A 23,774-nucleotide genomic window follows, 5' to 3' on the forward strand; every position below is an offset into this window, starting at 1 on the left:
CCTTATTAAACCGTCAGAACATTTTCCGGGCATATCATATAGCGCCGCATCCCGCACCAAAAATGCACACAAGAAAAAAGTGGCTGTGGGACATATAGGTTATCTAAGTGGTTCTGTACTTCTTCTGGTGATTTACCTAGAATAGCCATGTCATCCGCAAATAATAATAAAATTAAGGTTATGTCGTCTATATTTAGGCCAGACAATGTGCTATCTTGCAAAAATAGTTCCAAATCTTCTACAAACAGTGAAAAAAGAATCGGGGACATTACCTCCCCTTGTCTTAGACCGACAGCATAACTAAAGTATTCAGAATATGATGTACACGACTTGACACAAGATTTAACATTTTCATACATATTCTTAATTATTCTCAAAAGTTTACCTTGTACACCAGATTTATACATTTTTAACCATAATGCATTGCGATATATACTATCAAAACATTTGAGCAAATCAACATAAATAACATACAAACGTTTGTTTTCATTTAAATAATGCTGCACAACAGACAACAAGATATAAATAGCATCAACAGTTGAACATCCTTTTCTGAATCCAAATTGGGCATCAGAAATTTTAGCATTGTCTTCACAAAACGATTCGATACGTTTGTTTAAAATGGTTGTAAACAACTTAGAAAAACAACTAACAAGTGTTATCCCTCTATAATTACTAACATCATCAACAGAGCCTTTTTTATGAAGAGGTATGATAACTCCTTCTGTCCACTGATCGGGGAAAAAGCCAGAAACTAAAATACTATTGAACATGTCACATAAATGATTTGATAAAATATCCAAACTTTCAAGAAAATATTCATTTAAAATAAAGTCACTTCCAGCCGCTTTATTACGTTTTAAGCGTTTAACTGCATTCCTAACTTCATCTAATGTTATCGGCTGATCTAGTTCTGGAAAAGTACAATTTTCCTAATTAAAATTATTATTTGAACAAAATTCTTCAGCTTCGGCATTATTAGTATGATTAATAGTATTACTTAAATTTTCAAAATAATCCTTGAATGCATGTATTGAAATTTTATTGCCATTTATTTTGTTTTTAGATTTAAAATATTTCCAAAATTTCTTTCCTTAAGTTTTTCTCAGTGAGAATTTATATAAAGTTATAACTACAATGAATGACAAATTCAATAATAGTTAAATTTTTATTGTCCTTGTAACACAGCGAAATTAATTCAAATATTATCATTATCGAATTTCCAATTCGAACAAGAAGTAATGTAAATCAAATAGATAATTTAATCATACATACAATTTCATTTAAGACAATTATAAGTCACATGTAATAATTCATAGAATATTCATGCAAAAGCATTCAAAGCATAATACAAGCATTATACAATATGTTAATAACAATTCAAGCTGAAAACAAATATTAAATATGTAAATAAACAAATAATTTTATAATTGCAAAGCACTATACAAACATAGACACAAAGCAAGTTAATAAGCATTAACAAATTATCAATTATCTTATCTCACAATGACCTATTACATGTATATAAAATGATTTTCATTAAACTACTTAATTTGGGAGGGTGGGACTGGGAAATTCAAATTTTTTAACGCTGTGTGTTCCACGTTTACAAAAACAAGTATGAACTATTTTTCGAAAACCTGTGCGCTCGAGTTAGCAATTCGACCAATCATAAAAAAGTTGAAAGTGAACATCGCTCAACATTATTTTTAGAAAGGTATAGTGAGAACTTGTAAACAGAATTAACTTGCGTCATAAATTAAACATTTTAATTCAAGATTAAAATTAGCCAATTTCTTTCCTTAAGTTTTTCTCAGTGAGAATTTATATAAAGTTATAACTACAATGAATGACAAATTCAATAATAGTTAAATTTTTATTGTCCTTGTAACACAGCGAAATTAATTCAAATATTATCATTATCGAATTTCCAATTCGAACAAGAAGTAATGTAAATCAAATAGATAATTTGATCATACATACAATTTCATTTAAGACAATTATAAGTCACATGTAATAATTCATAGAATATTCATGCAAAAGCCAACATAATGCCAAACACACACAAACAAACAATACAATAAAAGCAACACAATCAAACAATAGCACATAATAAGCGTGTCCATTCAATTACTGAAATAATATAAAGCGTGCAAACTAAAGCAGCAATGACAGACAACCTATAGAACTGATCATATATAAACATCTTACGACAACATGCAGTTTCTTACCTACTGCCTTTACATGACTGCACAATGAATCAGTCTATTCTGATTTCTGTGGAAAAAATTAAAATTATTTACATATATACACTATTCAAAACATGTTATTATATATGTCCAGATATGAATTCAGCAATTTCAACTTTATCTTCTAAAGACATATGCAGATATTTCTTATAAGCGTCTGAAGACCAGTCACCTAAAAGCTGAATTTTATCAGCGGATACGTTTAATCTGAATGCAAAGGAAGCCATGCCCCTTCTAAAAGAGTGAGTAGAATAAGAATTTGGATCTACTTCACATTTTGATAAAATTTCACGAAGCTTTTTTAAATAAATGTTATATGTGACTGGTTTTCCTGACTTCAATACAAATAGAGGAGATCCAGGTCCAGCAGGAATTTTACTTATCATATCATTAAATGTTCATTTGATATCTGTTTTTTGTTTGAAACATGGACAAAGCTCTCTAGTAACATTACGCTTGACGGCTATCTATCTTTTAATTTCTTTAGAAAATTTCAACATAGAAACGCTCGACGGTGTAGCGGTGGTATTGCTATTTATATAAAAGATCATTTAAAAAATGGAATTGAAATTATACGTAATCATTATGACACAATTATTTGGATCAAATTAAATATTTGTAAACTCTGAACTAGATCTTTTCAAATCAGTTAAACCATGAATGTTCCACGATAAAACCGACACCTCACCGCCATCGTGCCCCTATGCTCTTACCGCGGTTCCATTTATGTAAAGAGTGTCATATGCCATATGCCAGATAGGCGCGTTTTCCTAACCGCCTAACCGCCTGGCTTCTTTCATTTGAGGCACTAACTTTCGTCTCTTTTCTATTACCTCTTGAGGAAACTGTTCAAACACACGGTACACTGATCCGTCTAGTTGTTTCCAAAGTTTTCGCACCAGTTCTCTTTCCTTGAAAAAAGTAAAGTAAGTAAATACATTCGTTCACACACTTTTTAAAATTTCACTCAGTTATTTCATAATTATGTACGTATGTGGTGTGTATTTTGCTTTGCTTATCCACGTATCTACCAATACATGTCCATCTCAAAGTGCATATCGCACAATGTCAAATGACCATTTATCATACAAACGTACGGACCGTTAACGACCTTCTGCTCCAATATCCAGCGGAAGTGCGGAGATGATCGTGGAGCCGAGCCGCCATCGCCTCCAGTACCCGACCTACTGGCCCTTCGAGGCGCTTGGGGACGTTTACTACAATGAGTGCGATTGGCTAAGGTAAAGACATCACTTAATTGCGTGCGGGTGTGGTGTATTTGTATCTTGTCATGTGGTCTTAACATTTGGAATTGATCAATGCTGTGCTATTGCTTAGCAGTAAAATAGTAAAAAACATATCAGTCATGAATTCCTATATCTATTTTACATCACTTCGTTTTCCAATATATGGATCACGGCATAATTTCAATATACCACGTTGTACGTAGTATATCATAATCTTGCTGTAATTGTATTCTACCACGACGCAAGTCTTGTTTTCTACATACCAAGAAGAAAATAAACAGTGTTTTATGCTGCAATTAACCTTCCATGAAGCCTATAATTGTGAAAGTAGTTTCAGAAACTCCAAGAATAGTAAGACATTGTTCAGTAGAAAGCACATGATGAAAATTGGCGATCTAGAAAACTTTTGACAAAACAAATACTCACTCACCGCAGTGGAGCAGATTAGTAATACGATTGTTATGTTCATAAATTTATACAATATTAACATTTAGTTAACTTGTTGGCATATTGTTCGTATTCCATCAAAACACGAGCATTTGGTCCACATTAGAACGTTTGTAAACGTTGAAAATATGATTAATGAAAATCGATCTACCAAAACAAATAACCTCTGTATTCTTCAGATCAATTATATATTTTCCCCAGAGATTCCCGCCGGCGGTTCTATCAACGGAAGTACGAGTATGGAGGAGAGGTTTCGAGACGGACGGCGCGAGAAAACGGCGCCACTAAGAAACAGGAGGTGAGCATCTGCGCCATCCAAAGACGCGAGGTGCTCGGCATAACGGAAATCATGCTAAATCTGCGCACACATATGGCCAGTATGCGGTGCTTGCACGATTGTGACGTGTACACGCGGAACCTGAGGTCTTTCCGGTACGAGTCGGCATTGTCAATAGCGCCATTGAGAACGTGATTTTGGTGGACATACCCTCATTATTACTTCTTGGTTATTTTGTTGTCGGTGGTACTGTTGGTGTTGGTGGTGGTGTTTGTGCTGGTGGTGGTGATAATGAGGATCATGCTGCTGCTGCTGCTGCTGCTGCTGATGATGATGATGATGGTGATGATGATGATGATGATGATGATGATGATGATGATGATTGTGATGGTGATGATGATGATGATGATGATGATGATGATGATGATGATGATGATGATGATGATGATGATGATGATGATGATGATGATGATGACTATTATGATATTGTTGGTGATTATGTTGATTATTATGTTGATGATTTTGATATTGACTATGATAATGACTATATTTGAAGATATTCTTTCAAATATTTAACCTCCTTCTCCCGTCTAATTTACAGGAGGGTGATCAAGCGCTACCCGCACGCGGCGCACGTGATATGGGCATACGTGCTGATGAAGATGCAGCACCGCCTCGACTCCAGCCTCAGTGGCAAGGTGCCGCTCTTCAAGACGCTGTATACACTGGCCGAGAAAGAGGCGAAAGAGAAAACGGAAGCAGGTTCATGCAATTTTCAATAACCTCTTGCGGACTTATCCATTGGAATGTTTATGTCTATCAAATGCCAAGGGCCTACACTAGCGTGGTATTATATCCGATAGTTATATTTTTCGTGACCCGAAACGTTATAAAATATCATGTTTCCGTATATGCCCGCAAATATAATTTCGGGGCACCATTTTTAGTTCTTAAAAAAATGCATCGAAAATTGAGTGACGTCGTAAATTTGTGCTTGTCGTACTTTGACTTAAACTTCTTACCTCCCAGTGAGCGTTACGTTGAATGTGGAGCGGCAGCGACAGCGGGAGTCGGTCATGTTGGAGCTGCTCGAGTACTTCAAGCAGGACAAGGCGGCCCTAGCGCCACAAGGCGATCCCCGGGCGCTTATGTACAAAGAGCTGATGAAGGAGCGGGCGGCACTGAGGAAGAGCATCCGGGAGAGGACGCAGGAGTTTGGGGTACTGAAGCTGGGCGCCGGAAGCTTAGCATTTGATAAATAAATAATATATATAATGGTTGGTCAAAAATGTTATTTGAAATACAAATTTAAACTATTGAACCTTCTTGGAAGTCTGCCTGCCACCAGAATAGTGCATCGTTCCATTAGGTTTAGCAAATATGCTCAATCAAACGCGGGAAGATGTATGTATTTCTAATTATTTGAATGTCCTACTTGTGTATCTGTAATATCAATGCTGTCGACCTACATCAGTTTCTCAGTAAGAACTCGATCTCTTCTTTAAGCGCCGTGGGGCGAGGCTGCCTGGCGTCGGTGAAGAATGGCCGGAAGCCGCTGAGTCTGCACCAGCTGCGCGACCCTATGAGCGAGCTGATGGTTAAACTGCGCATGGAGGGAACCTTCGTGTCTAGTCAGAAAGAACTCGAGGAAATGATAATGAGGGTACGTAGAAAGATGCTTCAACTTGAGTGTGAATACTGGTGTAACATCCAGTTACCTAGACTCCACATATGGATATCGCTTGGTGAGGCTTAAAAGCTGATTGTTAATACAATACGACTGACCCTAATTATTGCGCCAATCATAAATTTTATTCAAGAAAACTAATTTTGATAACTTTTTATAAAATCACAAAGTAATGTACAGTTTACGAGCATTTGCTTCACCCGATGCTATTCACTTCAAGTAAAATTGGCTAAACTAAACTTTAGAAAACATTTAAACATGGGATTTGGAATTGTTCTACGAAAATCGGAGTATTCTCATTAAATTGGATATCATTAAAAATGGTGAAAATGATTTTCCGAGTTTAGCCGACCTTCCTTCCATATTTGTTGGCGATTCTAGCGAAACAAATCATTTTAAATGACGAATACTTCAACATGAGCTACTACTTTTGCTGCAACTACTGCAACTAGTATTACTAATACAACTGATACTAGTCCTATTGTTATCACCATTTTGTATTTTATCTCAACAAAATGCAAGTACGCTAACGTGACAAGAAAACGTTTAGTTTTCCTTGACGCCATTCTGCAATGACGTCGACGTTTCCAACCAAGCAGAACGCGTGTTGGACGAGGAATATAACGTTCTTAGATACCGTCGCTATGGTAACCGCCTTGTGCGTAACTTCGCCAAGATGATGGATCGGCGAGACCCGCGCGTGCTGTTGAGCACGAGGAACCGGGATTACACCTCGGTATGTGCTACAAGTGTAATATATATTCACTTTAAAGATTCTGTTTTTTAAATGTAAATGAAAATTCTTAATTTTGTTAAAAGATTGAAAAAATAAATCGTTACCTATTTAAGGAGTTATAATTTTATTTCAGGTTGAAAAGGATAAATAAAATGCTTGGGAATACGTCAATGCAACATTTTTTTCGATGGCCATATTGTGTTTTCCTGTTAATTCACCTTAAATATATAAAAACCCATGTGATTGGAGTATTGTAACTGGAATTTAAAATCTTGAGCAGGTCAAGAACCTAGTTATTTACAATGTAGTGGCATTTTATTGTGAATGCACCATACTAAGACGATTGTAGCTCTTGAATGTTTTTTTTCGATATCAAAAGAAGCTTGCACCCGTGTTTTGATAACATATTTGTTGAATGATTGATCCATTTCTAAATTCGTCTTATTTGAAACCGTAAGTTGCTGGACGATAGTATGTCAGAACCGGATATGACGACACTGATTCGTGACGTAATACACGAAGAAGATGAGTTTTTCGAGAAGTTCGATCCAGCGTACACCAGCACCCGCCCGGCGACCTTCAAAACTGGCTGCAGAAGTCGGACGACCTTACACCCAACAAGACCAACCACGTATAAAAGCGCTTTTACGAGACCAACCACGTATAAAGGCGCTCTAACGAGGCCAACCACGTATAAAAGCGCCGCCAGTACCAATACATATAAAACACAACAGGTTAGGAACCCAAATCATCGCAGTGCTTAACCAATGCGCTCATTCGTAAAACCTTCCAGCTTTGGATGATATATAGTTAATAGCTGTTTTAATTTAAACATAATTAAAATGTTGTATGCATATTTTATGGATAAACTTGTACAGTGAAAAATAAAAACATTTCTTAAGATAAAGCAACCATAATGTTCGAATTAACCATCGTGACGTATTTATAAATGTCGCCAGTGATGAGATTGAGCTACACCCGGAACTATTTACACGTACATGTGTATATTACTGCGCTGAAAGTGATTAGGCGCGATTATATATTGGCAAACTGTGACCGATATTAATATTCAACCACTTCTCATTGCAGTCATTTCTTTGCAAATAACACTTCAAGAACAAGTATGCAACTTATTCAATAATTGGTTTATTTAAACGGCCAAAAGAAATTACCAAAAAACGTTCCTTCCATACCTGTATATGATACATCCTGGAGTGTTTAGTCAGGTCAACATACGATTCTACGGTATGTAGTTTACCGTAGAAGCGTATGTTGTCGTGACTGGCAACACACAGCTTTTTATACAATCACAATAATATGCAATTAGTCTTGTTATTCATACTGTGTCACAAGCGGCTTAACACTATTGTTTATGATTGGTTGCAGTTTGACCGTCGAAGCGTGACGCCCAACACCCTGGATAACCGTATTCGAGAGTTTCACTACAAGTATGGAGGGACGGATGAGGAGCTGGATCGACTTCCTGTCATGAAGAACCATAGAGACCTCTGGGTATTATTATTGAAATACTCACTTTCGTTCCATAAATCCAAGGCAAATTAGTTTTGCGAAAAATCAAACAATAGTTCTTTAATAATTATTGTTTGGTAAATGCTTTTAACAATACTACATTATTCTTTATTACGGTGTTAATGTTAAGTCATGACGTGCGATATATTTTGACGTACCATGACTAACAATGGCCTGATAATATCATCAAAATCTATGACAACTCCTTAAATTCCTCATAAGTTGGCATATAAAGTTTTGAAACTCGCTACATGTGGCTGATTCATACACTGTATGGTTTGATCCACGTCATCACGTCGTATGCGTCACTACAAGTTCGCGCAACAACCTTTAAACAAGACGATACTTGCTGGAAATACTAAGATGAGTGCAAATATGCAAATTAACGAAAACTATTATAACAGCGGACAATTTTGTCCCCGATTAGCTTGTGCGGACTGCACTTAACGCACATGCATTATGTGGATGCGGATGATCTAAAAATGTGTAAAGCGTAGTATATCTATAAATTCGCAGATCAACCCAGACGAGCCGCCGGTTCCCGGCAGGAAAGTGTTCGTCACCGTAGTTCCGTGCGTCTCGTACAATAAGAACGTGCTGCTCAAGAACCACAACCACATCCGATGTCAGATGTTGCACTCTCTACCCATGGACCGAGTGAAGAATTATAAACCCATGTAGTAGTTTGAAACCACTATAAACATTCGTTAAGGCAATCGAAATTCAAGCAAAGACTCTCGTAAGGCGTCATTACAACGCCAAAAAGACTTCAATTCATAGTACAAAATACGTTTAACAAATGCCATTCTATGATTCCTTCCGAAATCTTCTTGTCGTTTTAAAATTATATAGCAATGTCTAGAATATCGATCAATCTTCTCTCACATTAAGTTACAACAATATTGCATGTAATTTACAAGATGTTCTAAATATAGAAGTATAAAAATACTTTAATTTTATTGACAAACATAATTACTCGATAATGTTAACAAATAGTGTTCCTTTAAAATTTTAGCACAGGTTCATATGCATGTATTCAAAGGAAAGTACAGTTAAGTCTATAGTTACGGAGCATGTCATAATAAGGAGACTCTCTACTCATCCTCTTCTAGATGTGTAAAAAATATAAAATTAATCATAGCACTTAACGCATCTTCTAAGATCCACTCATTTATTCTGAGAACCGACGGGGAATTTTCTCCATATTTCATAGGATATTCAGAAATGTCAAAACAGGATATTAAGCAGCTACAAAAACATATACACGGACTGTTATAGCATGGGATATGTAGAATTATAAACAAATAACATATAGAGGAACAATCAAAGCGCTGAAGGCACTTCGGTTGTTCGCAATTACATAACCTTAGACGCAATTCATTATTTTAAAATTAAGTAATCGCTTTTAAATCGCATTTTTAAATAAACACAAGCCATTCACATGTATTGAGAGTTTGTCTACAAGAAATTGTCGAGGTGTGTTTTCACTGTTTAGAATACTACGGTTGTTAAAGAGATATCTTAGAAAAAAAAACAACAGGCTCCTTTTTAGACTTAATGAAAATATAGAAAATATAACACAATTGTATTATGAGATCTAGTTTATATTTTATATAAAATATATTTGCAATCACCATTTTATGAATATGTCGTTGGGATATCGTATACGTAAAACACGACGAATTTAATTTCATGGTGGACATTTTCTTTACAAAACATATGTTTTTAAAACAACATTAAAATAAAAATATACAATAAGATAATTGATGAAAATAAGCAAAATATAAATCTGCGATCAAGACATTTTACTCAGAAATTTGGTAGTCATAAAGACAGCGCTGTTTACTAGCTCTGCATTGTTAATTAACTACTTGTTACCCTAGTAACCGGACACTGTACTTTACATCGGTATAGAACACTAATGTGCGTTTGATATTAGATTGCTTTTTATAATCGGTTTTAGCGATAATTCAGTAGAAGTTGGTTGCGGGAATCTGTTTTTCATTGGTTGGTCGTTGTTTAAAGTATAGTTTCTGTTTAGTTTAAACTATTTAGTTTAGCTCGATTGCATTTATAATATAGTAATTACTGCTTTCGATAATAACATTTCGCGATGTGAAATCGAAAGTACATCGCGAAAATAGGTGACATAATGATATACACACTACAAACAACGCAAATAGATTGATCATTATATATAACAGAAACAATTCACTATGCTTTCACAATTTTAATGTCTGGGTTTACCACGTTGCGATGATGATCAATCTACTTGCGCTATATATAGTTAACTGGTAGTTACCTGGTACACATTCCTAGTGCAATTTTATTACCGAACATACTGAAAATATTAAAACTAAACAACTCTTTCAATTAATGTAATATAGCAGTCGTGATATTTTAATCAATATAAACTAACAATTGTAAAAAAAATACGGTATTTTAGAACTTTTATGTTTTTCGTCAATCTGGTTGCAGTCCCTTTAAAAATCATTCTTAAGAATTTCAATTGGTGCATAAAAGACAGTATTTTATATTTTCTTATGGCACGTGAAATACATCAAAATTACTTTATTGAACCGATTTCAGACGTATTCAATGGTTCATGCTTCATTCTTAAGATATTGACAAAAACTGCACTAACGAATTTTGCGAAAGTATTTCAATAACCTAATATATTTGCAAACATAAAGTGTTTACATTCTTTTCAGCCCGTGTGTAAACCTTATGTTAACCCCGTTGATCCTGCACCACGTATACCTGTTGATCAGCAGTAGTTTTTTCCCCCCTGATCTATTTATAGCCTCATTACATTTTTTCTTGCTTCTATAACAAAACCAATACAAAGACGCAACAAGGATAATACAAGAGATCATGATACTTCTATTTATTGACGAAACGAGTGTTTGAAGAGATTGCATTAATGGTTTCAAAACTTTGTAATGTTTTTCATATAATCATACTGTATGTAAAGGTAGAACTCACACGACAGGTTATGTATATTTTTAAGAGAGTTTTGTTTATGAGTAAAATTTAAAAGATGTTCTTGAGTAAATATTTAAGCGCTCAACTTAGTGATACAGATGTCATCATTTTGATTCCAACATTTAAGAGCAAGATTTTAGCATGTGAACAATTCCTTTCATTTCAACGAATCAATACACAATACACAAGACGGATGACAAAGCTAATCGCTTTGTCCTTTCATTTTAACGAATCAACACCCAATACACAAGACGGATGACAAACCTAATCGCTCTGGTGAGTTGTAAATACCGGCGTGTGAATAGGTGTATCCCGGAAAAAGCAACATTTTGGAGAAAAAAAAACATTAATCTGCTGGTACAAATAAACATGACCCATTTATAATCCTTTCAAAATCACACACCGTATCAACCGTTATAATTTAAAGTAAGCTATTATTGGTTGATTTAATGCACCAGCGTTGTTTGTACCGGGGTGATTAGTGGGTTTTTCTAAACTCGTGCTTTTCCGGGATAGATCTATTGTAACAACTCGGCAGAGGACTATTATACAATCTTACATAAAACATATAAGTCCCTGGGTAATCCGATTTCAGGGTGAAATATGTTTCAAGTTCATTGGATATTAATGTGCCGTGCTCTGTGAAAATGGGGTTTAATTCATGTAAGAAAGTGTCTTCCCAGATAAGCCTGTGCCACACAGGCTAATCAGGGACGACACTTTCCGCTTTTATAATATTTTTCGTTTCAAGAAGGTCTCTTCTTAGCAAGAATCTAGTTTAAGCGGAAAGTGACGTCCCTGATAAGCCTATGCGGACTTCACAGACTAAGCTGGGACGACACTTTACGCACATTTATTAAACCATTTTTTCACAGAGCACTTCCCAATACAAGAAAAACAAATTCGCATAAGGGCAACATGCAGGACCATTATTTGAAAACAAAATTGTAGAGGACCACTTTAGGCCTCAGGCCTCTGCACCGAGCGGTTTCAAAGGGGAGAGTATGTTTAATGTTCAATTAAAACAATCTTTTTAGCTCTATGACCTATATTTTAAATGGTTTGGAATGATGAGAACAACTTTTGAAGGTAACTTAAGTATCATTTCTATTACATTTAATAAAATCTACCAATTGGTTTAGGAAGAGATGTAATTTTAAAGCGAATCGTTGAACATGGCAAATCCACAAAAATGCACGTACATATGTCTAACAAATCATGTCGATCTATAATGATAATTTTATATAAGCCACACTGCATATCTACAAACAGACATTTGAGTAATTTAATGAAATTAAATGTTGTACCATAATAAAACAGTGTACTTCATAGAAAGTCCTCCTATATACACACACGCACGCACGCACGCGCGCGCACACACACACACGCACGCACGCACGCACGCACGCACGCGAGCACGCACGCACGCACGCACGCACGCACGCACGCACACACACACACACATACACACACACACACACACACACACACACACACACACACACGCCCGCATTAAATGCTGTTTAGATAAATCATATTATGTCGTAGTTATTCCAGTTTATTGAGCCCTCAGTCCGCACATCATGTTCAATCATATTGATCACTTGATAAAAGCCGTATACACACATTAATAGATGGCAATACCACAATGAAATAGTTAATTAAAAAAACTGTCATTTTGTACATAAAAATACGAGTGTTAAGGGGAATATTGTTTTACTTCAATTCAAATAGTTCATGGCATACACATATGTCATGAAATCCACATCTTTTGGGCTTGTATTCACCAACCCATTCTTAGACTTAGGAATAAAGAATAGACTTAGAAAAATTACAATACTACTGTGAAAATACATATTGAAAATAATGCTTATGTGATTCACACAATGAACAAATTTTGTTGCAAATATAAATGTTCAATACCATGCTAGCCAACACTTTTAAGTAGCTGTACAAAACAAACGTCTTTTAACGTTCTTTTTTATAAGTGAACGTCTATAAAAATCGATTGGTGAATATGGGCAAAGGTTTTCTAACATGTTAAGATAATAAGGGGAATAATGTTTTACAACAAGCAAACACTTAATGCAATCCGCAGTCTATATAAGAAATAGAAACCCTATCTGTGGGCCCTATGGCAGAATAGTGACCAGCCAGGAAGCCCCAAATTGCATATGGACCGAAGCCGAAGGCTGAGTTCCATATACTATTTAGGTCTGCATGACTGGTCACTATTCTGCCATTGGGCCTGAAGTGAGGTTTTATATTTCTCATATTATACCAAACATTTTTGTGCAGATGGTGTCAAAAGAAATAAAATGAAATAACAAAATAACCTCATCAAACATCGAACAACAATATCATCCTCATCAAAAATACTAACAGCATTATAAACGTCATCAAACATACGAACAGCAATATAAACGTCATCAAACATACTAACAGCAATATAAACGTCATCAAACATACGAACAGCAATATAAACGTCATCAAACATACTAACAGCAATATTAAGGTCATCTAACATACGAACAGCAATATTAACGTCATCAAACATACGAACAGCAATATCAACGTCATCAAAAATGCGAACAGCTATATTAACGTCATGAAACATACGAACAGCAATATCAAGGTCCTCAAAAAGCTGAACAGCAATATCATCCTCATTAAATATACTGACAGCGAAAGTAACGTCATCAAACATACGAACAGAAATATCAACGTCAACAAACATACGAACATCAATATCAACGTCATAAAACATACGCACAGCAATACCCACGTCATCAAACATACGAGTAGCAATATTAATGTCATCAAACATCTGAACAGAAATGCCAATTATATCACATATATCGATAGCACTGTCATCTTTATCACCGATCTGATCGGAAATTTGAAGCACATTACACGTCTGTATAGTGCTAACAACTACAAACATATCTAAGAAACAAAGTCAATAGTAACAAAGTAAGCAAAATCATATAGAACTATACAGTAATTGAAATTTACTGTCAATCTGGATTGAATTGCGTAAAATATAAAGTTTTGCATACATAAATCAATGTTAAAACGAAATATAAAGAGAAAGTTGCATACGGAACCATTTTTACAAAAAAAACATGCGTCATGTATCAGATAATTTGCATTCGTAACTCACTGCTTAAAAACCCAGTACGAGCACCTCGCATAATTGGAGCGGCGCCTCCGACGGTCTCATTTTCACCTGAACGAATTGGACCAGGTTTTCACCGGAGACCTGTACTTCACAATCTCCGTCAAGAATCCAATTGCAGAAGCCCTCGAGGGAATACACACCATCGGAAAGGCCAAGGTAAACCTCCACGTCTGAAATAGATCATGGCGATGGTATTTATAACATACATGGTTGATGAGGCGATGATGACTTATAGTTAAAAAATAACGAGAAATATATTTGTTGTCAATCTCCGGTATCCATCTGTGGTATTTATGTATTACAACATTTAGTATGTGACGTTTGTTACACGGAATACACAAGTGAATAAGCGCCGAATGATGAATATTCATCGCGTAGTGAAATAACTCGTCATTAACCCATTTATGCCTAGTGGACTCTCCCATCCTTCTTAATGTGATCGATTTATTTCAAAAAGTAGGGATGTCTAGTATATTTATTTCTATATTTAGAATATTTCTTACAGAAATTCCTTTAAGCAAACAGCGTAGACCATGATGAGTCGCCGAATATTTGCCAAGGCATTTTTTCTAGACGCTAGGCATAAATGGGTTAAAGACTTACTCAAAATGTAAAAGGCATCACATTACATACGTTTCTGATATATATCAATTTGTTTTTGTGTATAATTTTGTTGTTCTTTGCTGCAATAATAGCTAACCCTTTTTATCTAAGACGTCTTTAAAAATTATGCATGAAGCAATGCGGATTGCAAAGTTTCAGAAGTGAACAGAACCTAGCAATTTGTCACTAAAACAAGAAGTTGATCGTAATCGATTGAACTCAGTTATCCTCATTAAACATTCAGAATTCAATTGCAAGTGCGTATAATGAATCCGTGACAAAAGAAACTCGTGTACTAACCCTTGTAGCCATGTAGCATCACAGCGTCAATCTCAACCCAGCTGTTAGCCTGGGAGCAATCAATGTCAAGCCTGATGTGGTTCGAGAAGCATGTAGTAGTAGACTGAAAATAGAGACGCTATATACGTGTTTGCCATTTGTTCTATGCATGTACGATAGATTTTTTTTCAGTTTATTTTTCGAGATATGTAAATTTTTGTTAAACACATCTTTACAATAAAACATATGTATGCTCTCTGCAAATTCATACACTCATTCTAGTCGTACCATGAGATGTACTGTTATGGATCTCTCTGAAATATATTTAATAAACTAATTCCATATTTTTGTATTGTAAAATAGTTAACTTTAGAAAATGTGCATGTTAAAATTCCCATGACCATAACTTTCTCTAAAAATAATTAAATCTGATCTTAAGTCAGGCGATATGTAAGAACTAGACACATAAAAGAAAATCGCCTTGTCAACAAATTTTTACCGGCTACTTTACACTTCAATGCGGCCGCATCCCATAAATTCAAATCTTAAGTTATTAGTTGACTTTCCTGTAAATGCAAACATGAACAAAAAGTATCACAACTGATCATCCGTACCTCATAACATTTTCCAGTCAACCTCGATGCTTTATTAAGAGGATTTACACTTGCATCTCATTTAGTAAGTGTAATGTAACCAAAATAAGTTTGATCAGAAACTGCCATCTTTGCAGCCTCCGAAATATCTACTTAAACATTTTCGTCTCGTTCAGCTCGTTCTCTCACCGTAAAAGATGGACTAAAAATCCTTGAATGCTTGATAACGGATACTTGAGCCGTCGACCAAAGCGTTATCCACGTTCCGGTGACGTCATAACACTTGACAGCCTTCACTCCGCCGGCATGGTACGTCTCGTAAATGTCGATTTTGGAGACGTTTACCTTATTTGGAAACTCGAACTGAAAGATGACGACTTGTTTAACGTGTTTCAAAATACAAAATATTGTATAACATACATATATATTACTTTAATTATAAACTGTTCATTGAAAAATCAGTCATTTGACGCTTTTACAACACTATGTTTATATTAAGTTAAAAACTACCATTATTCTGGTGCTTGTCAACATATGACAATTAATACAATATGAAATGTATTATCATGACACCATACGTTAAGACTGTAAATGCTTTTTAATTATCAAAACGGAGACAATACTGTTCCTTAACGAAAGCCTTCGATTCTTACTTCCAAGAACTGATTGGCATCGATATCTTTGGGCGCCCATGCTTGGATTTCATCACCGTAAACGGGAAACACGTTCGCGACACCGATAATTTGCTGAGCACTCCAGCTGTTTAAATAATTACACAATGTTAACATATATAACATGATCGTAAATGAAAACACTACCTGTGTGTGCGTGTGAGTGGAGGGAGGGAGTGATAATGGTTACTCCGTAACTTCAATGTTTACATATCAAACATGCTCGTAAATGAAAGCACTACGTGTGTTTGTGTGTGTGTGTGGGGGGGGGGGGTGATAGTGTTTACTCTTTCCATAACGATAAGAAATTAGGTTTGAATCTACAACAAAAGTCCAAGAAATCTCGTTTTGCTCCCTCTGACGTCACATAAAATGCATCAAGATTTGAGCTACCCAGGTTTTAAGATGCTAATGCTGTAATCATGCAATGCTGATCATCTTAAATATCTTAACATGTTATCAGTCAGCGATGATGCGATAATATTGCAGTTTTACACATAGAATATTAAACTGGTCGTCTGTATTCGATTCGAATTATCTTTCAACTCGAATGATGTTGAGCAAATATTTGAAATGTTTAGTAATGCAATTTTGCATGAGTATTTTACTTCACTGCCGACATAGAAGTAATGAAATATATTTCTCTGTTTAGTTCAAGGACTGCACACACATGTTCAAATGGATGAATGTTCAAACTACTTACGAGCTTGGACTATACACCGACGAAAAGGTAAGCACACGAGATATCCACTGCCCTTCCTCTGTGACAAAAACAAATAAGCTGAATACATAAAAGGAAAATATGCACAGGCATATTCAGTTTCTGAAAAATCTACAACTGGTGATTATACAGTTTGACCCACAGTTCTTTGGTCATGTTTCTTTTTTTAAATCTTTATTCTCGTAAGGTATAATCTAACAGCAAATAAGTAATTAACCCTAATTAGAGTTAATGTTCAAAATTGTAATACACGTTTACACCCTTTGCCGGACATAAAAAAAATGATAAATTACTCCATATTTAATGGTAATTGAACAAAATATCACATCAGTTATGATTTCAATATAATCATTCAACATTCGATATCCGAACGCAGTAATTTCAGTAATTTCTAGCAGCTCTTAATGACGCTTCGATGCTTAATGTCTCAACAAACGATAAATATCGCTTTTATCGGGATTTAAAATGACGTTTCTGTAAAGGTTTATGTCTCAAAAAACTGTTCCGACGCTTTATTTCGCATCATCAACAGTAACTCTGACAAAACTTTGAAACAACGGAGCAGATTTAAAATACTTTTGTCATGAAGCCATATGCATGCGCAGTTTATTTGCAGTTTGGGCTTGCAGTAGGTGTAAGTTTTTTTTTCTTTCTCGGGAACATAATTTAAAAAAAGATACCCGCCTTCCATAGAGGATTAACATTCCGGATGTCGTGTGATACAAACTATATTTGAAATCATATTTTCTACAAATAATGCACACACTGCTACTATTATTTTAGTTTTGATTATTGGCCCTAGAGGAGGATGGTCTAATGGGAGATCAAATACTATATTGTTATGCTTACAAAGTTAAAACACACATACAGTGTTTCTTAAATCGTGCGGCAGCCATTTTCTTTTTGAGTTACGACCGCCTGAACATTAAGTTATCTCAACAATCATTGTTTGAGCAAAATCCTTTAATAGACGTTATTGACTTCCGCCCACCTTTTGTTTGGGGATACAATACATTTTAACTGAACTCGGTTGGATGGAAATGCATACGTTATCTAAAACCTTCACATTTCTCAAGACTTTACATATACTGACGTACATGTAACCGTGCATCCCGGACTGAATTACTATTCCCGGATACGTCTGGCTATCAAATAAGGACAGTTATTTCTTAAATGGGACAATAAAAGACTGAACTTTTATGTGTTATTATTTCCATATAGCGAAAATGAGCGTTAAAGTCTGCGACATTTAGCGTTAAAGATGATACATATATATTGTCCGTAGTTTTGCGATATCAAGCGTTTGTTTCGACATTTTACGTCAGCCTTCCAACTTTTGAAGTCAAGGGCGACATTTAACTTTCCTACATTTACGACATTACCGGTGCTTAGTCGGTTTAATTTTGTATCTTTTTGCAGTTATATTGATCACATAAAAGACTAAATTACACATCAAAACAGTGTTCACCTTTCAAAATGCAAATTTTAATACCAAGCAGTACGTACCATTTCCCCGCACGATGACGCTTTCTATTTGAAATACTCCACCCAAGTCAACCTCCCAAGATGCATCTGAGGATGTAGTTTCCGTGCACGTGCTCATGTTGCCATCGTTACCACATGCCGCCGCGCGACCGTTAGCCGTGTCGGTTTGTTTTGAGTTCTTCCCAACGGCAACGTTATGAGCTGTCAAAACCCGATTGTTCATTAAATTCAGCAACAAAAACTTATAACAGAACTACTCTGGAAACGTATTAATTAAGCCAAAATAAATGTTCACTTAACTATTTTTTAATATCAAAGTGTTATGGTATTGTAAACGTATTTTTTTATGAAACTGCAGACTTTCACCTCACTTCACTGTGTAACAATAATTGTTTGAGCAAAATCCTCAAAAAGACGTAATTGACTTCCGCCCACCTTTTGTTTGGGGATGCAATACATTTTAACTGAACTCGGTTTGTTGGAAAGCATACGTTATCTAAAACCTTCACACTGACCACATTAGCCGACTGCTGGAGTTTGTGTTGAAGACAGAGCATCGTTAAACTATTAAAACAGACTAGTATTGTAAGCATTTCAGGTTGATATCTAATCTACATGATATAACAGTTTGTTTGAAAGTAATCTTCTTGTCTGTTTTTTAATACATTTTAAGTTCAGATGGATTCACATGATTCGATATTTGTCTTCAGCAGTTCCTAGTTGCAAAATAAATGTAAGCATAACGCAAAACGGTAGCTTTTGTTGCTGTCAAGGTTGGTATTTTTATTAAAATAAATGTAAAGGTTAAATATATGAGTACAGATATTATATTAAAATCTAAAAGCTCTAACAAAAGTACGAGCTGGACGTTTCGACAATTGGTGGTAATACTTCGACATGGTGATGGAAATTAAAATCAAACAATAATAACTGTTCAAACAAACATAGAAAGTTACATATTCGAAAGAAAGCATATAAGCAATTGTTTTTCTATTGGTAGAACATGATCCCAAAACTGTACCATGATAATAGACAAGAGTGTTGCCATATTTTGAAACTGAATAGTTTTTATCATAAAAGCACAGGCAATATAACACAGAGTCGAAATGATCATTGTAAGCTGCATTCAGTGCTGGGGCTAGTGTTGTGAAAAGAGCAAAAGTGAACTATTAAAGCGGGAAAATATTATTTTAATTCATTAATGGTCGATATGTTTGGTATTTTTATATTAAAGTGATGTCAAAACTATTTGTTTTGATTTAACTTCTTAGTGCCATTTGACATATGTATTAAGAACAGATCGATAAACATGATTCGATAATTGTGTCCAGCAGTTTATAGTTGCAAAATAAATTAACGCGTAGCGCATATATTCATCCACAAAACGGTAGCTTTTGGTCCTGTTTAAATAAGTGTTTTGATTAAATTAAGGGAGAGGTTTACTATTTAGAGTAACAATATAATATTGAAGTTGCAAATTCGTTAAGACGATCACCATCTGATCTGTTCGACAGTTGATGGAAATTTAATTGGTAATAATGATTAAAATTTATATCATATATAGACTTTTTAACAAACGAATGTTTAGATTTTACAAATGCTACCTTTAACACATTCCGATATGTTCGTCCAATGACCATTTTGACATCGACTGACTACGATATTGTCGTCTCGGGGACTGTATCCGGTGTCGCAAGTCAAATTTCGAGTTGCACCTTCAAACAGAGAGTCTCCAGTAACGTTCCCTTTGCTGTTGTTCTCAAAAGGAGGGCAGTCTACAAAATGAGCAGTTTCCAAAGACAGCATATATACAACACTTGTGTTTTCAAAGAGGGGGGCAATAGTCTCACAACTGTGCTATAATTGACAAGTGCGTTGCCATATGTTTACATTGAATAATTTGTATCAACAGCACGGATAATTAAGCAAAGAGTAAAACTGACCATAGTAGCCGACTGTTTGGGGCTTGTGTTGAAAACAGAGCATCATTAAACTATTAAAACAGACTAGTATTGTAAGAATTTCAGGTTGATATCTAATCTACATGACTTTCACCTCACTTCACTGTGTAACAATAATTGTTTGAGCAAAATCCTTAAAAAGACGTAATTGAATTCCGCCCACCTTTTGTTTGGGGATACAATACATTTTAACTGAACTCGGTTTGTTGGAAAGCATACGTTATCTAAAACCTTGACACTGACCACATTAGCCGACTGCTGGGGTTGGTGTTGAAGACAGAGCATCGTTAAACTATTAAAGCAGACTAGTATTGTAAGCATTTCAGGTTGATATCTAATCTACATGATATAACAGTTTGTTTGAAAGTAATCTTCTTGTCTGTTTTTTAACACATTTTAAGTTCAGATGGATTCACATGATTCGATATTTGTCTTCAGCAGTTCCTAGTTGCAAAATAAATGTAAGCATAACGCAAAACGGTAGCTTTTCTTGCTGTCAAGGTCGGATTTTTAATTAAAATAAATGTAAAGGTTAAATATATGAGTACAGATATTATATTAAAATGTAAATGCTCTAACAAAATTACGATCTGGACGTTTCGACAATTGGTGGTAATACTTCGACATGGTGATGGAAATTAAAATCAAACAATAATAACTGTTCAAACAAACATAGAAAGTTACATATTCGAAAGAAAGCATATAAGCAATTGTTTTTCTATTGGTAGAACATGATCCCAAAACTGTACCATGATAATAGACAAGAGTGTTGCCATATTTTGAAACTGAATAGTTTTTATCATAAAAGCACAGGCAATATAACACAGAGTCGAAATGATCATTGTAAGCTGCATTCAGTGCTGGGGCTAGTGTTGTGAAAAGAGCAAAAGTGAACTATTAAAGCGGGAAAATATTATTTTAATTCATTAATGGTCGATATGTTTGGTATTTTTATATTAAAGTGATGTCAAAACTATTTGTTTTGATTTAACTTCTTAGTGCCATTTGAAATATGTATTAAGAACAGATCGATTAACATGATTCGATAATTGTGTCCAGCAGTTTGTAGTTGCAAAATAAATTAACGCGTAGCGCATATATTCATCCACAAAACGGTAGCTTTTGGTCCTGTTTAAATAAGTGTTTTGATTAAATTAAGGGAGAGGTTTACTATTTAGAGTAACAATATAATATTGAAGTTGCAAATTCGTTAAGACGATCACCATCTGATCTGTTCGACAGTTGATGGAAATTTAATTGGTAATAATGATTAAAATTTATATCATATATAGACTTTTTAACAAACGAATGTTTAGATTTCACAAATGCTACCTTTAACACATTCCGTTATGTTCGTCCAATGACCATTTTGACATCGACTGACTACGATATTGTCGTCTCGGGGACTGTATCCGGTGTTGCAAGTCAAATTTCTAGTTGCACCTTCAAACAGAGAGTCTCCAGTAACGTTCCCTTTGCTGTTGTTCTCAAAAGGAGGGCAGTCTACAAAATGAGCAGTTTCCAAAGACAGCATATATACAACACTTGTGTTTTCAAAGAGGGGCAATAGTCTCACAACTGTGCTATAATTGACAAGTGCGTTGCCATATGTTTACATTGAATAATTTGTATCAACAGCACGGATAATTTAGCAAAGAGTAAAACTGACCATATTAGCCGACTGCTGGGGGCTTGTGTTGAAAACAGAGCATCGTTAAACTATTAAAACAGACTAGTATTGCAAGCATTTAAGGTTGATATCTTATCAACATGATATTACAGTTTGTTTGAAAGTAAACTTCTTGTCTGTTTAGTAAAAACATTTTAAGTTCTGATGGATTTACATGATTCGATATTTGTCTTCAGCAGTTCCTAGTTGCAAAATAAATGTAAGCATAGCGCAAAACTGTAGTTTTTGTTTCTGTCAAGGTCGTTGTTTTAATTAAAATAATTGTTAAGGTTGAATATATGAGTACATATATTATATTCAAAATGTAAATGCTCTAACAAAATTAAAATCTGGCCTTTTCGACAACTGGTGGTAATACTTTGACATGGTGATGGAAATAAAAATCAAACAATACCAACTGTACAAAAAACGTTTAATTTTGTAATTGCTACCTTTAATACATTCCGTTATTTTTGTCCATTGGCCATTTTGACAAAGACTCAATACAGCATTTCTGTCTCGGGGACTGTATCCGGGATTGCAAGTCAAATTTCTTGTTGCACCTTCGAACAGAGTGTCTCCTTCAACTTTCCCGTTGTTGATGTTCTCAAAAGTAGGGCACACTACAAAGGAACAATTTCCAATGACAGCGAATACAAAAATCAAAAGAGGGCAATTATCTAGTTCCTTAATTGGAATGTGCGTTGAAATATTTTAGAGATGAATAGTTTATCATAAAGACACAGACAATTTAACCAATAGTAAAATGTCCATGTAAGCTGCATGAAGTGCTAAGGTTAATGTAGGGAACAGAGCATCGGTATGCTATTTAGGCCGAATGGTATTATTTGAATGTATTTATGGTCGGCATTTGATATATAATTAAAATGTTTTCACTATTTTGTAAGAACATTTTTTAAAGGCTTGTGTGAACTATGTGCCCAAGGAATAGGCTGATGCGATATTTGTCTCAAGACGTTTCTAGGTTCGTAATAAACAACGCGTTGCGCATTTACCCAACCCCAAAACGATATCTTTTGTTCCTGTCAAAATCGGTGTTTACTTAAATGAATGTAAAGGTTTAATAATTTGCGTAACGATATAATATTTAAGTTGCAAATGCTTTAAGAAGATTACGATCGGACCTTTTCATCAAATAGTGGAAATTTACTTGGTCATGATGAAGGAAATTCAAATCAAAAATTCACTTTCATAAAATTAAAAATCTAACATTCACAAAGATACCTATAGCACACTCCGTAATTTTCGTCCATTGGCTATTTTTACATTGGCTCACAACGTTATTTCTGTCTCGAGGACTGTATCCGGGGTGGCAGGTCAAATTCTTAGTGGCACCTTCAAGCAGAGATTCTCCAACCACTTTCCCGTTCTTTTTGTTCTCGAACGGAGGGCACACTATAACGGAACAGTTTCCATAGACAGCACAGTTTTG

General features: G+C 35.1%; 2 protein-coding genes across 2 annotated transcripts in view; one reads left to right on the plus strand and one right to left on the minus strand.

Annotated features, from left to right (window-relative positions):
• LOC127858476 (uncharacterized) overlaps nucleotides 1–23,774 on the plus strand; it is a 230,935-nt gene that overhangs the window by 100,878 nt on the left and 106,283 nt on the right. The window lies entirely within an intron of this gene.
• The window catches only part of LOC127857583 (uncharacterized), a 22,557-nt gene continuing 8,100 nt past the window's right edge, over nucleotides 9,318–23,774 (minus strand). Inside the window, exons 3-12 of the mRNA XM_052394055.1 lie at nucleotides 23,567–23,737; nucleotides 22,774–22,944; nucleotides 21,985–22,155; nucleotides 20,296–20,466; nucleotides 18,713–18,892; nucleotides 17,189–17,246; nucleotides 16,468–16,573; nucleotides 16,004–16,177; nucleotides 15,243–15,345; nucleotides 9,318–14,509 (exon numbers count right to left, since the gene is read on the minus strand). Coding sequence (XP_052250015.1) covers nucleotides 14,325–14,509; nucleotides 15,243–15,345; nucleotides 16,004–16,177; nucleotides 16,468–16,573; nucleotides 17,189–17,246; nucleotides 18,713–18,892; nucleotides 20,296–20,466; nucleotides 21,985–22,155; nucleotides 22,774–22,944; nucleotides 23,567–23,737 — 1,490 coding nt within the window. The 3' untranslated portion in view covers nucleotides 9,318–14,324. The remainder of the gene's footprint in view (nucleotides 14,510–15,242; nucleotides 15,346–16,003; nucleotides 16,178–16,467; nucleotides 16,574–17,188; nucleotides 17,247–18,712; nucleotides 18,893–20,295; nucleotides 20,467–21,984; nucleotides 22,156–22,773; nucleotides 22,945–23,566; nucleotides 23,738–23,774) is intronic.

Source organism: Dreissena polymorpha, chromosome 14 (assembly GCF_020536995.1).
Source record: "Dreissena polymorpha isolate Duluth1 chromosome 14, UMN_Dpol_1.0, whole genome shotgun sequence".
In the NCBI taxonomy this organism is placed as follows: domain Eukaryota; kingdom Metazoa; phylum Mollusca; class Bivalvia; order Myida; family Dreissenidae; genus Dreissena; species Dreissena polymorpha.